The sequence below is a fragment of the Sapajus apella genome, unplaced genomic scaffold, assembly GCF_009761245.1.
Source record: "Sapajus apella isolate SASKATOON/1434 unplaced genomic scaffold, GSC_monkey_1.0 scaffold2, whole genome shotgun sequence".
NCBI classification, from domain to species: domain Eukaryota; kingdom Metazoa; phylum Chordata; class Mammalia; order Primates; family Cebidae; genus Sapajus; species Sapajus apella.
This window is the reverse complement of record NW_022436942.1, coordinates 58,717,217-58,733,861: the sequence shown is the minus strand read 5'-3', so window position 1 is coordinate 58,733,861 and position 16,645 is coordinate 58,717,217. Positions and strand designations below refer to the sequence as shown.

The 16,645-nt window shown below is 37.4% G+C and overlaps 1 protein-coding gene across 6 annotated transcripts in view; it reads right to left on the bottom strand.

The window, feature by feature from the left end:
- SCYL2 (SCY1 like pseudokinase 2) overlaps window positions 1-16,328 on the bottom strand; it is a 68,861-nt gene extending 52,533 nt beyond the window's left edge. For 2 of the 6 annotated variants that reach the window (XM_032298829.1, XM_032298869.1), the window contains exons 1-2: window positions 16,070-16,328; window positions 1,239-1,443 (exon numbers count right to left, since the gene is read on the bottom strand). In XM_032298829.1, the coding sequence (XP_032154720.1) occupies window positions 1,239-1,415 (177 nt within the window). In that variant the 5' untranslated portion in view covers window positions 1,416-1,443; window positions 16,070-16,328. Of the gene's footprint in view, window positions 1-1,238; window positions 1,444-7,141; window positions 7,214-15,939 lie in introns of those variants that run through there. The other 4 variants (XM_032298840.1, XM_032298851.1, XM_032298862.1 and 1 more) reach the window with 4 other exon arrangements.
- Window positions 16,329-16,645: the final 317 nt, after the last annotated feature.

The following is a 16,645-nucleotide window of genomic DNA, read 5'->3' as shown; positions in this document are numbered from 1 at the left end:
CTCTCTGGTGTACCACCTTTCATTCCAAAGTAATAAATATTTTTAAAAATGGAATGTAACGTTTCCTAAGAAAATCCATCGCTGACAGTCAGCAGTTGAGAATGGGACTCTATTATTTGTGCCTGGTTCTCATGTTCTAGAAGCTCCATCATCATCAGGAGATTTCAGTATATGAACTAGTGATATTACTACAAATACCTAGAACCATTCTGGTTAGGCACAGAGATGCTATTATATATTATCACATCTTTAATAAAAATGCCTGATTTTGTAAATTTGTTACTTTGTTTTCCCCTTAAATAACTGATTGTAAAAGCAATTTGTGCTAGAATCAGAGGAGGTTATTGATTTACATAACTCATGACCTCATTAACAGTTTTTAGGTAGTCAATAAGAAACCATTTACTTTTTTGGATGAGCTTATAGTGAACTGAAGAAAAAGCAATGTTCAAAAGTAACAAGTTGATCAGCATTTCAGATGCAGATCAACTTTGGATTTCCATAAAGACTTTCAAATAGCAATAAAAACAAGATTTAACAGGTTGGATACAAGTGACATACCAGCAATCTATTATGGGACCAAGATTCCTATTTCATAAAAGGATAATCAAAACCAATTCAGTCTTCAACTTGGAAAATAAGCTAACTTTGGAAAAGTAGCAAATAATGCATACCTACAATTGTATGACTGTGGTAGTCACTGGGAACTATGTATAATAAATCCTTTACATTTTAAAACCCATAAATTTAACTTGTAGGGAAGTAAAAGTACTTTTGAAAACAGTGAATTTGGCCAGGCATTGTGGCTCACGTCTCTAATTCCAGCACAAGGACTGCATTAAGACACAATGTTGAAAAATTTAACTGGGTATTTTGCCAGTAACATCTTGACAAACAAAAGAAAATTTAAGAAACATGACAATTTCTATCCTAAAACATATATCTTGCTAAATACTACAATATACTCATTTGCTCAACTGACATGTTTATTAAATAAGCAAAACTGAATTTCAAGAAGATATGGTAAGTCAAACAGTGTATCTGTAACCAGGAGATTCAGAGCATGTTTAAAAGAATTTGTTTTTTGTATGACTTCATAAGATTAAATGAGAAATAAAGAACCCATTTAAGAACCTATTAAAGAATTTTTGGCATTTCTTAACATAAAAATGCATACATGCATTTTATGGTTCTTAGCATATATGTATTTTCCAATTACATGCTGAATTAAAACTTACCTGCTTTGTTGACTTTTTTGTGCCATTAAAAATCTTCCAAGCTAGCCCATTGCCACCACTGGCAATGTGTCGACCAACATCAAATTCTCTAGTGACAGGATTTCCCATTACAGCACTAGTGACATCAGCTGTTACTTTTGTAACAGTACTCTTCAATTTATTAAGCATGGACTCCATGGCTGCAATACTGGGTAGTTATAGTTACCTAGAAAAACAAAAGAATAGTGGAGAACTGATCATTTCTTATTTGTATAAGCATTTATCCATAGTTTAACTTGAAAAGCTTAAGATCTCCCAGTGAACAGAACAATCCTATATAGATTAAAGTTGTAGGAGGCTGAGGCAGGAGAATTGCCTGAACCCAGGAGGCAGAGGTTGGGGTGAGCCGTGATCGCGCCATTGCACTCCAGCCTGGGTAATAAGAGCGAAACTCCGTCTCAAAAGAAAAAAAAAAAAGTTGTATGTCGGTGTTGTCTTCAGCGAACCCAATACACTTTAGTACAAATATAAGTCCAGAAACCAAACTGTTCATTTCAACCTCAGTTTTCACTGACTAGGAAAAGATATATTCACACTTGACACTGACATTAAGAAAAAGAATGACTATTGCTCAACTGTATAACATGAATCCTTTAAGACTTAAAGTGTGGGATGGGAGTGGTGGCTCACACCTGTAATCCCAGCACTTTGGGAGGCCAAGGCAGGCAGATCACCTGAGGTCAGAAGTTTGAGACCAGCTGGCCAACATGGTGAAATCCCATCACTACTAAAAAGACAAAAATTAGGGCTGAGCATTGTGGCTTACACCTGTAATCACAGCACTTTGGGAGGCCGAGGCAGGCGGATCACGAAATTAGGAGTTCGAGATAAGCCTGACCAACATGGTGAAAGCCCGTCTCTACTAAAATTACAAAAATTAGTCGCCACTGGGTTGTGAGCCTGTAATCCCAGCTACTCAGAAGGCTGAAGCAGGAGAATCACTTGAACCAGGGAGGCGGAGGTTGCAGTGAGCTGAGATCATGCTGTTGCACTCCAGCCTGGGTAACAGAGCGAGACTTTGTCTCAAAAAAAAAAAAAAAAATTAGCCAGGCATGGTGGCAGATGCCTGTAGTCCCAGCTACTTGGGAGGCTGAGGCACAAGAATCACCTGAACTCAGGAGGTGGAGGTTGCAATGAGGTGGGATCACGCCTTGACACTGCAGCCTTGTTGACAGAGTGAGACTCATCTCAAAAAACAACCAAAGATTTAAATGTGGTTTGAGAGGCCATGGCAGGTGGATCATTTGAGGCCAAGAGTTCAAGACCAGCCTGGCCAACATGGCAAAACCCCATCTCTACAAAAAATACAAAACTTAGCCAGGCATGGTGGCATGCACCATGGCTACTCAGCTACTCAGGAAATCCCAGCTACTCAGGAAACTGAGGCACAAGAATCGCTTGAACCCAGGAGGCAGAGGTTCCAGTGAGTTAGGAGTCGAGATCACGCTACTGCACTCCAGCCTGGGTGACAGAGCGGGACTGTCTCAAAAACAATAACAACGACAACAACAACAAAGTAATATAGAAGGTCTGATTCTCACTTCACATTTAAAAATTTATTCTTTTTTCTTTTTCCACCCCTTTTCACTGGTGTTGATCACTTCACATTAAAAACAATACAAAACTTAAAAGATGCTAAAGTTTACTAAGCAATAAATGTGTATTTTATTATTATTATTATTATTAATTATTATTATTTTTCTGTAGAGATAGGGTCTTGCTATGTTGCCCAGGCTGGTCTCAAACTCCTAGCCTCAAGTGATCCTCCTGTCTTGGCCTCCCAAAGTGCTGAGATTACAGGCATAAGCCAACACACGTAGCCCAAATTTGTATTTTATAAAATGTTTTATTCATTATTAAAATAATAATTACATTCAACTATGAAATCGTTTAAAAGTATTTCCTAAAAGTATCAACCAGGTGCAGTGGTTCATGCTTAAAATTCCAGCACTTTGGGAGGCTGATCCATGATCCAGGTGGATCACTTGAGTTCATGAGTTCGAGACCAGCCTGGGAACCATGGAGAAACTCTGTCCCTACAAAAATACAAAAATAAGCTAGGAATGGCAGCCTGTGCCTGTAGTGCCAGCTACTCAGGAGGCTGAGGCAGAAGGATCACTTAAGCGCGGGAGGAGGAGGTTGCAGTGAGTCAAGATAGCACCATTGCACTCCAGGCTGGGTGACAGTCAAACTCTATTTAAAAAAATAAATAAATAAATAAAGCACTGATGGTGACTAGTGTAATTAATTATTACTTAATCATTTATTAACTGGTAGTTTTTAATAAGCATAATGATCAGTGGTTGTTACAGGTTGAATATCTTACTTGGGACCAGAAGTTTTTCAGATTTTTTATCTTTTCAGATGCTGGAACACTTGCATTATATGTTTACTGATTGAGCAACTCTAATTCAAAAATCCAAAATCCAAAATGCTCCAATGAGCATTTCCTTTAAGTACCAAAAAGTTTCAGATTCTGGAACATTTCGGATTTCTGGATTAGGGATATTCAACCTGTATTAATAATTAGTAATTGTCAGGCTTAACTTTTCTCATTTGGTAAATTAAAATAGACTCTAATTGTGATGATGTCTGTTGACATCTTTAGTTGAAGAAAGCTAAAGAAAACTTCCTTTAGCTTTCTTCAAACTGCAATGTCTGTATCTCTAGGGTTACATGAAGACTTTCCAGGGCATACATGGGCATAGACCATTTTAAGGTAGCAGTTCCTAATCTGGAGTCAGGTAAAGACTTCACAGGGTATTAGAGGTATTATTAGGCCCTCGTACAAGGTTTTATTATTGAATGCATTAAACATATATATCACCATTTTGTAGTTATGAACATGTTATTACAATTATTTCAAAATTTTTTTTTATTCTATACATTTTGTTTCATACATTTAAAAATATTACTCTAAATAAATGAATAAATTACTCTAACTTCTGGCCATGAGAGAGGAACAAAGAGTGAATCTGCCCTTTTGCTTTTAACAACTAGAAAACTAAACAAAATATAGGAAACACATTTTTTCAGACATTGAACAGAGAGCAAGAGAATTTGATCCCACTAAGAAAGAGAACTAACAAGATAAATCCCCTAGGATTGTCCCAGTTTTCTGCCTAAAGGCACATTCCAAACTACAGAGCATACAGCAGAATTCCAGGTAGCCATCTAGCTGAGTTGAGAAGCTGGAGGGACAAACTAGCATTCAAGAATGCAGAGATAGATGAAAGTTCAAAGTGAATGAAGCTATGCTGACAAAAATGCATAGGAGTCCCCTTCATGTTCTGTTCCCGGTACCCCACATGCTTATACATACTGTGACATTCCACCAGGTCAGGGAAGGACCAAACTAGAGAGCTATGAGTTGAATAGTTTCAGAGTTCACACAAGGCTACAAATCATTCAATATGTCATCAGCCAGTGTGGTGAGTCTTCACTGACCACTGAGACATTCAGCAGAAACCTTGTAAAAACCATGCCTTAATAGTAGGGTAAACCACCCTTAGAGTGAAAGCTAATCTAAATCTGCTCTAAAGTAATCACAAATTACTAATCTGTCTACCAGAACAAAACTCAATACTGGTGAAAGGAAGACATATACATGCACATAAAAATCAGATACTAAACAATGTAACATTCACAATGTTCAGCATGCAATCAATAACTATCAAACATGCCAAGAAGCAAGACAATGTGACTTATACAACAGTGGACCCCAACCCCCAGGCCACAGATCAGTACCAGGCCATGGCCTGTTAGGAAATGAGTCACGAAGCAGGAGATGAGTGGTAGGCAAGCAAACATTTACTGCCCAAGCTCTGCCTCCTGTCAGATCAGTGGCAGAAATAGATTCTCATAGAAATGTGAACCTTATTGTGAATTGTACATGCGAGAGATCTAGGTTGTACACTCCTTATGAGAATCTAATGCCTAATGATCTGAGGTAGAAGAGGTTCACCCTGAAGCCCAGCTCCCCACCCCCCATCCGTGGAAAAATTGTCTTCCACAAAACTGGTCCCTGGTGCCAAAAAGGTTAGGGACTGCTGCTATACAAAGCTCCAAGAAATTCAATAACCCACATGCAGGACAAACAGGAAGAAAACTATGCACTGATACACCAAATAGCTGAAAATCAGTGATCAAAAGAAAAATTTTAAAAGCAGCCACAAAAAACAAGTAAATTACATATAAGAACAAAGATAATAATTTTCCCAGACTTAGCAGAAATAACACATGCCAGAGAACAACTGACTGAGGTCTTTAAACTGCTAAAGGAAACTGTCAACCTAGAATTTTATAGGTTGGGGAAAAAACTTTCAAAAATCAATGTGAAATAAAGACATTTTCAGAAAAACAACAGATAATCACTATAAAAACTATTAGAGGTGGGAGGATCACTTGAGCCCAGCAGTTCAAGATGAGCCTAGGCAACACAGTGAGACCCCATCTCTACAAAAAGTTGAAAAATTATCCAGGTATGGTGTCACCTGACTGTTGTCTCAGCTACTCAGGAGGTTGAGGCAGAAAGATCAATCGAGACCAGGAGGTGAAGGTTGCAGTGAGTCATGATTGTGTCACTGCACTCCAGTCTTGGTGACAGAACAAGACCCTGTCCAAAAAAAAAAAAAAAAAAAAAAAGAGACTACTAAGAAGGTTTTTAAAGCAGAACAATAAAAAGAAAAATGATGTGGGCATATAAAACACACTTTTCATGTCATAGTATCTTTAAAAGATAGCTGATCATTTAAAGCAAAAATAATTTTTAAAATGTATTTATAATATATGCAGAAGAACTGTGACAAGAAAGAACAGGAGGGGGAAATGTAAGAATATTTTTAAAAGATTCTTACATTATATATGAGGCAGTACAATATCATTTGAAGGCATGCTGTGGTAAGCTAAAAGATATATACTGTAAATCCTAGAATAACAAAATAATAAAGTAATATAACTAAATTGTAGAGATAAAATAAGCCCTAAAGTAAACTGATAAATATAAAAAGAAGCAGAAAAGAGGAAGGAAAAAAAAAACAAATGAAGCAAATACAAAATAAATAACAAGATGATTGACTTAAATCCAACTATATCAATAAATTACATTAAGTGTAAATGATTTAAAATTTCAATTAAAAGGCAGGGGTTGTCAAACTGGATAAAAAAGCAAGACCTAACTATATGTTGCTTACAAAAAATCCACTTAAAAGTATAAAAACACAGGTAAAAGAATGTGAAAGTATAGCAAGTTGGAGTGGTTATATTAATAATAGAATAAGCTTGAAGACAAAAAGGTCATTTTGTAATGACAAAGTTGCTAATTCACCAAGAAGACATAACAATGCTAACTATGTATACACCCAATAAGAGAACTTCAAAATAAATGCAGCAGAAAGTGACAGAACTGACAGAACAGACAAATTCATAATTATAGTTGGAGACTTCAAGAGTTTTCACTATAGAAACAGACACAGACAAGCAGAAAGAAAATCAGTAAGGATGGAGACTTCAACAGCACTATCAAACAACTTGACCTAAAACATAAAACACTCAGTCTACAAATGACAAATGTTTTTCATGTAGACCGTAATATTCACTAAAATGAACTATATGTTGGGCTACAAAACAAGTCTCAAAATATTTATAACTACTGAAATAATATAAACTACGTTCTTTGACTACAATAAAATTAAACTAGAAATCAGTAATACATTATAATACACAGAAAAACTACAAATACATGGAAATTAACCAACACTTTTAAATAATCCAAGGGCTAAAAAATAAATCACAAAGAAAATTTTTAAATATTTTGAAGTGAATGAAAAGGAAAATTTGTCAGTCATAATTAAAGCAGTACTTACAAAGAAATCTACAGCTGCAAATGTTTATATTAGGGAGTTTAAAAGTCCAAAATAATGGTCTAAGCTTCCATCCTAAGAAGTTAGAAAAAGAAAATTAAAATAAGTAGACAGAAGAGGAATCAACAAAACAGACTAAATTTAATGTAATTTAATACTTAACAGAGAAATGAAAAAGAGGGAAAAACCCAATAAATAAAAAATAACAATTTTTACACTTGATCTTAGCCAAAAGGCTGAGAAGCGATAAAATAATAATTTTTAAAGATCAATGAAATCAGTAAAACTCTAGCAATATTGACCAAGAAAATTTTAGCAAGGTGTAGTGGCTCATGCCTGCAATTTCAACACAATGGGAGGCTGAAGTGGAAGGATCACTTGAGCCCAGGAGTTCAAGACCAGCTGGAACAACATAAGGAGACCCTGTTTATACAAAAAAATAAAAATAAAATTGCAGGGCATGGTGGTATGTGCTTGTGGTCCCAGCTACTTGGGAGGCTGAGGTGGAAGGACTGTTTAAGCCTGAGAGGTCAAGGCTACAATAAGCCACAACTGTGCCATTGCACTCTGGCCTGGTTGACAGAGTGGGATTTGTTTCAAAAATAAAAATTAAAAAAGAAAATAAACATTTTAAAAGACACAAATGACCAATATGAGAAATTCTACAGATTCTAATTCTACAGCTTCTGAGTAAGGTGTATCATCAAACATTTAAGGAAAAAAATCATACTAAGTCCATATAAACTCTCCCAGAAAATAGAAGAGGATAGGGAGGATAGGATACTTTTCATTTCATGTTATATAATAAGCATTACCTTGACACCAACATCAAATAATGCCATGGCAATAAAACCAATGTCCCTCATTAACATGTAAAAATCCTTAAGATATTAGAACATTAAATCCAACTCCACAACCAAATGGGTTTCACTTCAGGATGCAATGTTAATTCAACATTTAAAAATAAATTCACCATGTAATTCACATTAACTGAATAATGAAAAAAAGCAAGATAATGTCAGTAGAAGCAGAGAAAAAAATTGACAAAATTCAACACCAATTCACAATAAAAACTCTCAGGAAACTAAGAACAGAAAGGAGCTTCCTCAACCTGATAAATAGTATCTTTGAATATTTACAGCTAATATTATATTTAAAGATAAAACACTGACCACTTTTCTCCCTAAGTTTCAGAACAAGGTAAGCATACCCACTTTTACGACTTCTACTCAATATTCCAAGAGAGGTCCTAGCCAAGGCAATATAGCAAGAAAATGAAATAAAAGGCATCTGGACTGGGAAGAAAGAAAACAATTTATTCCCAAATGATACAACTGCATACATAGAACATTAGAAGGAATGAATCTACAAAAAAGCTACGAGAACTGATACATGAGTTTGGCAAGATAGCAGAATACAAGAATAACACATTTGAAAAGATTGGATTTCTAAGCTGGGCATAGTGATTCATGTCTGTCATCCCAGCTCTTTGGGATGCTGAGGTAGAAGGATTGCTTGAGTCCAGGAGTTTGAGATCAGCCTGGGCAACATATCAAGACTCCAAAAAGTTTTTAAAAATTAGCCAGGAGCAATGTCACACGTGTGCAGTCCAAGCTACTCAGGAGGCTGAGGTTGAAGAATCACTTGAACCTGGGAGGTTGAGGCTACAGTGAGCCATGATCACATTAATGCACTCTAGTCTGGGTGGCAGGGTGAGACCCTATCTCAAAAACAAAACAAAAAAAATTGCATTTCTATTAGAAAATTTTAAATTTAAAAATATTGTTTGAAGGACATGAAATACCTATAAATAAATTTAACAAGCTATGCAAAATCTATACAGTGGAAAAAAAAAACTGCTAAGAGAAACTGAAGAAAACCTAAATAAATAGAAAGATATCCTGTGATCAAGAATTGGAAAATTCAATATTGTTAATGTGTCAATTATCCCCAATAAGCTATAAACTCAATGCAATTCAACCAGAATCCTACCCAGCAGTCTTTCTGTAGAAAGTGACAAACTGATTCCAAAATATTACTGTGAGAAGGGATCTACAGGCTTTACTAAATTGTCAAAAGAGTCTATGGCACAAACAAGGTTTTAAAGCCCTATCGCTCTCCAAATTGTCAACTTCCTTGTGTGCTCTTTCCTAAAACTGATTTGCCTGAGACCAGGTCTATGTCCTGAAGATTTTCCTTAACTGCTTCTGCATAATTTCTTCCCACTTGACTAAAACAAGGTATCTCTCTCAGTCATTCCAGTGTTACTGTAGGACATTTCCCTAGGTATAAAAAATTTTGTGGGAAGAAGGAGATGCGATTTGTGCATTTAATTCTAAGAGAAAGCCACTTAAAAATAAAGCACAAAAAAGTGTGGTAAGAAGTATCTGAAGGAAGTATCTTGCTGCACATTGCTTCTTTCAGGACAGATGTTAATAACAAGAACCCATGCCTTATCTATCACAGAATTATAATTAAGAAGAAGGTTGTCACAGAGATATATAAAAACACATTTATTTCAATTGATAAACTCCAAGGTTTTGATGAAGTAAAGCACTATCACAATATACCACAATCTAGAAATTAGATATTTTGCAACTATTTAAACTATTGAGAAAAAATTCCAGATGTGATCAACTTAAAAAATGTGCAAAAGCAGCACGTTATTCAAGATTATTTATTTGATACACAAGCAAAAATATTTGAAGATCACTGATCTCAGGTAGTTTGTATCCTGTTTTCTCCATTAATGAAATTATACTTATGTAAATATAACCCACTTTCTTCTATTAAAGATTTGAACTGTCTGTACAGGGAAATAGACTTACTTTCCTTTTTTAATTTAATGTTGCATTTTTGTAAGCAACTAGAAAATGTTGCTACTGGCATTATGAAAACATTTACTGGCTATGCCAAGTTGTTCTCTTTGAACATCTGCTGTTGATTTTGTTGGGAAGGTGAAGAAATACAAAATTCTATTTAAAACCATACGTATCTATTCCTCTAACTCTGCCAACAAGCTACATATTAAATGCCATGCACCTTGTTATACCTTGAGAATACAGAGGTAAATGAAAACATTTCTGCTTTTTAGGGACTCAGTCCAATAGCAGACTCAGACCTGCAAATAGTCATAGCAATTAACTTGTGGTAAGAATGTACATGCTATGGAAACACTAAGATGGGCTCAAAACTATAAAGTGTTTTTCAGGTAAGAAAAGGGGGAAAGAAGTATTCCAGAAGGGATTATAATACCATGTGCCAAGATATGTAAGGGAGGAAGACTATGGTGGGTCTAAAAAACACAGAGTTCCATACGGAAATGAAGCATATTTTCAGAATTGGCATTCAAATTTGAGATGCCTATTTATCATTCAGAGTCAACACTGGTGTATGTAAGACACAGAATACGCAGGAAATTCATCTGGTGGTTTAATATTTACTGAGTATCCACTATGTATCTGGTACCATGAGAAGCTGGGAAGGAAGTAAATGAAAAATAAGCTATGAAAAATCTTACATCAAAGGGGGGAAGACAGACAAAACAACCACAGAATTAGTCTACAGAGTAATAAAATGCTACCGAATATATATGCACAGTGTTACAGGAACAAAAAGAAGAGGAACAGAATATTTCCCCAAAACGGTAATGCTAGAGGAGTAAACTGGATAGAGAATAGAACTGTAGGAGTAAAATCCCAAAGTAAAAATGAAGTTCAGTTAAAAACTGAAGAAAGAGAAAATAAGGCAAAAGAGACTAAAAAAGCCAGATCACCAAGGACATTGAGTAGTAAGAAATCAAGTTATAGAAGCCACAGAAGGGTTTCAGGCATAAGTAAGATGATCAATCACTCTATTAAACAGAGTGAAAGATATACAAGAGGTAGAGGCTGAGAATATGGAAGACTAAAGAGAATTTCAATATGCAATACAGGAATATTTATAATTTAGAATATATATAAAACAAGAAAATAAAGTATGGACAAGGAAGACAGAGAAGAGATGGTGGGTAGGGGAGGTATTTCCAAGGTGCTAGTTATACACATATTTATTTGTATTTACATGTCAAACTATGTTATATACTTGTATCTGTTATATTTTACATTTTAAACAAATGTTCAAAGAGAGAAAGGTTGCTGAATTACGGAAATAGCAGTGAGAAAGGAAAAAAAAAAAGGAAAAATTAAGAAACAAGTACAAGTTAAAACCAAGAGAAGAAAAGGACAAAACTAAGAATCCTACCCCACCCCCAATTTCAGAGTCTAGGTGGAAATAGAAGCTATTTACCAAGGCAGAATATATAGAAGACAGTTGTTTTATAGGGAAAGAACTCAACTTTGGACATGTAGAATTTCAGTTGCCTGAATGACACTCAAATGGAGATATCTAGTAGGTTTTTAGATATGCAGGCCAAAAACTAGAAAAAACCATCCAGATTGAAGGTAAAAATTGATGCACCATGAGCCTCTATACTAGACTATGGCCTTGAAAAATATCACCCAAGGAAGAAGACTATCTTGAAAATTACAGAAGGCCAGGATTGTTTCTCTCTACCATCTGGCTCAGCCATCACCTGGCTTTCAGTAGAACCAGTTCGTGAATCTGTTGTAATGCTAGATTTTACGTGCACCTGCCAAAAAGTGAATTGAGTGTTACAGCCTCTGACAGCAGGTAGCTGAAAGGAACTGGCAATTCTTTCAGTTCTGCCTGCTCATGAATTCTAGATACAGCAGAAAATATAACAAGTAAAATTATATTTATGCTTAAAAAAGACTTCTTGACTTTTCAAATAACATGAATACAGACAGTCCTGTACTTCTTCAAGAATATATTTCTTAATTTTTTCCCAGCTTCCCAAGCTTACAATCCCAAGAATAAAATATTAAAAAGCAGAATTAGCTTACATTTTTGTTGAAGTCACTGCAATGCAAATAAAAAGCTTACTGTAATTACATCTGGCAATGAAATTACATTTAATAACTTTCATTCTCATGACACCTAGCAGAGACTAGACTTTCAAAAAGCTCAAAATAATACACATTGACTACAAAGAACAACAATATAAAAGAAAGAAATTCAAAATTGCTCTATCCCTTAAATAGGCACAAAGGTCTGAAATTTGTATGTAAATGGCTGAAAATAAAAGAATACCATTTATATAATCATTTATATAGTTATTCAATGAATTTTTGTAATTCTAAATAAAGCTTACATTCAGAAGACATGAATACTTATGGTTAAATGCTTCGCAAAATCTGGGGAGAAAAAAATGTGTGCTTATACTCCCATATGCAGTACTTATCTGTTTGTATCTATAAAAAGATGATCTTAAGATATATTCTCTATCTCTCTTTTTTTCTTTTTTTTGCTGCTCTACAGGGAGCAGGGCCAACCTTAAGGCCAGAGTTGGTCCTAAGATGTATTCTTGAAATATTCGGTTCTGCTTGTGGTATTACTCAGAAATTACCAGAAGTTTTTAAAAAGAAAGTTTTCAAAAAACGGATAATACTCTTCTTTGTTCTTAAACATAAGAAATTATGTTTAATCTTATTCAGAACAATAAAGATTAGACATAGCTGAGTATAATCATTATCTTTACAGTTACAAAAAGTATCTAATTATCAGCCACAGTTGAGCCAGAACCCATAACTTAAAGAAGCCTGATTTTAAAAACGAATCTAAAAAGCTGAAGAGACTCAGCAATGTATAGCCAAGTTAGTACACAAATTATTGGGTACCTACTAGGTGAAAAACACTATGTTAAGTGCAGTGGGAGAAACAAGAAGTAAAACATTCAGTTTCTGTCATTGGTAACAAATTTTAAGACCACTGTACAATAAGATTTAAAAAGTAACATGAGGCCAGGCACAGTGGCTCACGCCTGCAATCCTAGCACTTTGGGAGGCTGAGGCGGGAGGATCACTTGAGCTCAGGAGTTCAAGATCAGCCTGGTTAACACAGTGAGACCCTGTCTCTATGTAAATAAAAATATTTTTTAAAAAACGGCAATATGAAATTTAAGACAATACATGCTTAAATATCAAATTCATAATTTAAACAAGATCTGAGGAGAGATTACATCCAAATTTTCTAAAGCCACTTCCAGCCCAGGTAATTAGTGAACTATAGTTTTTACCACAATAAGTTAATCAGATTCTTGAAATTATTGTAATTTTTTTTAAAGCAGTAGTAAAGGGGAGACAGTTTCTCACTATGCAGGCCCTCCAGCTAGAGAAGAGGGAAAAGGAATAACTAGGTAGGAAATTAGACTAAATGACCACTTCCTTAAAGTCTGCAGTTCTTCCTCGATTTAATGAAGTATAAAATTTCAAATACAATGTAATACAATATATGAAAACAAAGTCATAAAACACAAGTACTGTCTAAAACAGTAGTTTTCAAATTCTGGTGGGCATCTAATAACCTGGATAACTTCTTAAACCATATAGATGCCTATGTAGTATCTCAGGCCTTTGGAAATGGAACCTATAAAGATGGAGTTAGATTATTTGTATCCTAAGAAAGCTCCCTAAGTGGTTCTGATGCACAGCAAAAAGTGAAAATTAAATTATATGGTTAAGTACACACTCTTCAATGGTAAGGAAATCTGAGCTCAAATGCCAATGCTAATACTCACTAGATCGATGACCAACTAGCCATGCTAACACTATTTCTAATCTATAAAAACGGCAAAAGCTAGCTGTACTTAAGTGATTGTTGTAAGGATTAAAGATGATGATGAGGTAAAATGTTTAGTACAATTCTTGGCACATTCAGTAAGCATTAAATGAATTCACTCATTTAACAAACATTTATTAAGCACTTACACATCAGGAGATGAGGAACATCTCATTAATTTATTAAGTATTAATAAGCATGACAACTCTTCAATGGTGTTGTAAGAACATATAATCAGGACAATCTATTCTAATTGGGAAAGTCTTCCCTGAAGTGAGGTGAACGATGAATAGGCATTAATTGGCTAAAAAAAGAAAGGAAGGGCATTTCCAAGCAGAGGAAGTAGCATAAGCAAAAGCCACATACTTGAAGCAGCAGAACAGAAAAGACAGGGTGACTAGGGGAGAAACGGAATGTGATAAAGCACAGTGGAGATGAGGTTGGAAAGGCAATCGGGGAACCGACTCTGCAGGGCTTGTAGAGCAGGTTAATGTATTCGATTTTCTTAAAAATAGTGAGAAGCCACTGAAATATTTTAAACACAAAGACAATGCTATTAGATCTGCATTTTGAAAAAGTCACTAAGTCTGGTGTGGAAAACTACAGGAGACCACAGTAGATGCAAGCAGGCCATAATCAGGAAGCTATGGCAGTAGTCAAGATGAGAGACGGTGGTGGCTTGGAACAGAAGGACTACTGTTAAAGATGAAGGGTAGACAAGAGTCAAGAGATATTCAAGAGGCAAAATCAACAGGACTTCATGAGAGATTGAGTATGAGGCATGAGAGTGGAATTGCCAAACTTCAACTTCTATAGATATAGAAAGGAATGGATAGTGATGCTACCTCTGGAGTTAAACACAGCAAGAGGAGCTACTTTTCTTCTTAGGGTAGGGGAAGGGAGGCACATCATGAATTTGAAACATGTGAGTATGAGTAGTTATTCCCAATAAAGGGTTCATCTGTACAGAAAGTATTCCATTGTATGGAAATACAATGTGCCTGTATTTATTTTATTGGGTGTTTAGGAATCTTAGAGACAAAACAGGTTTCTGCATGTAGGTAACATAAATCTAAAGAGAATGAAGACCCTCTCCTTCCATTAAGTTCCCTTCATTTACACAATCCCCCAAAAGCATCCTATATGACTACAGTTTAATGTTGCCTTAAGAAGTAGTTTATATACTCAGCTGATATCATTTTTAAATATTTTAAAAATATTTGTGCTAAAGAATAAGACAGAATACCAAACAACAACAAACCTGCAAAGTCCAAAAGGAATCTCAAGCACCTGACTTTCAAGCCATCACCAGAATATGATGGGGTCTGACAGTGACAGGCTGATTTCGAGCATTTTTGTTACAGTATTTATTCTTCAGAACAGAGACATGCTACTTAGACGACTCACACATAGAATCCAATGTTTTTAAAAAGTGTCATCACAATTGATTCCTGAGTCTGATACGTACTAAAAAACAGTTGACAACTTCCAATGAAGTCGCTACGGGCATGGCGCTTTTAAGCGGCTTGTGTCTAGAGCCTCATTCAGTGCCTTAGAGGGTGGATTCTATAATACAGTCTCCTTAATTACGTATCACAGGTATGTGCTCACAGTCCAAGAAGTTTTTGCAAGCTTTATCGGTCTAAACCTTCCTCCATTCGTTTTCTCCTGCTTAGAAAAATAAGACTGCAGGAGTAACCGGTGGGATTTTTCTGTCTTCACAAAACACCTGCCCCACCCACCTCACACACAATAACCTTCCATTCCAGAACTAAAGCTACTGTCAGAGAAGGACGACGGGCGGCAGGTCCCTGGCTGGTGACCCCGGCTACGGGATCGGGGACCTCAAAACTGAGGGGAGCTCTCTCACCCGGTCATAAAGTAGTGTCCAATTTCTCCAAGGGTACCACGTTCTCCACCACCGAAACCCAAGCTTTCGAGCAGGCATGGGGGAGGGGGCTCTCCCTCCTGCAGCTGACCCCAATCCCGGGTCGCCTCAAGGCCTCTTTCGAGGACTCGGCCCTCTCGGATCCGCTCCCCGGAGCTCGCTGTTCGCCCAGACCCGCTTCGCTCGGGCTCCTACCGCCGACCGCCCTGCGGGCCCATCCCCAGGCAACACTCACCAGCCCCGGCGCCCTGGGAGGCCTACCCCGGGCGCGGGTCCTTCTCCATTCCCTCCTCGCTGGCCCCGGGTGTCAGGCGAGAGCGCGGCCAGTAAGGGAGGTCGCTCGGTGCCGGCGGCCGGTCACTTACCTCTTCCCTCTCCTTCCAGGAGGGGCGGTGCTGGAGCCCTTTCCCCCCGCCCCCCTAAACGCCGCCTGGTTGTTCCTGCTCTGCCTTCGCGCCTGGTCGCTGACTCCGGCTTTACTCCATAGCCTCCGCCGCCCCCGCGGCCGCAGACGCCGGAGCTGGAGGAGGGAAGGGGGTGGGAAGGGGAGGGACTGGGGACGAAGAGTAAGGGAGGGGGAAAAAGACTGGAAGACCTGCCGACCGAGGCATGACGTCACTTCCTGCTGGTTCGGAAGAGGCGGAGCCAGGACTTCTCTCCGCCCCCAGGGGTCAGGTGGGGGCGGGGCTACGGTGCCAGCGGAGGTAGCAGCGCGCGAGGTTGTGGCGGCTCTTTTTTGACTCCGTGGTTCCGTAGACTTGGCAGTCAGAACGAGCTTCCGGGCCCAGGGCTGAACGGGTCAAGTTTTATGAACTGTACAGGTGTCTTCTGCCGGAAAAAGAGGACAGGTAGCCCTGTAGATCCTAGCCAAAGGTGTAGTGAAGGTGGAGGGGCCGCGCCGAGGGGAGCAGGCGGCTGGGACTCTGCTCCTCCGCGTTCCG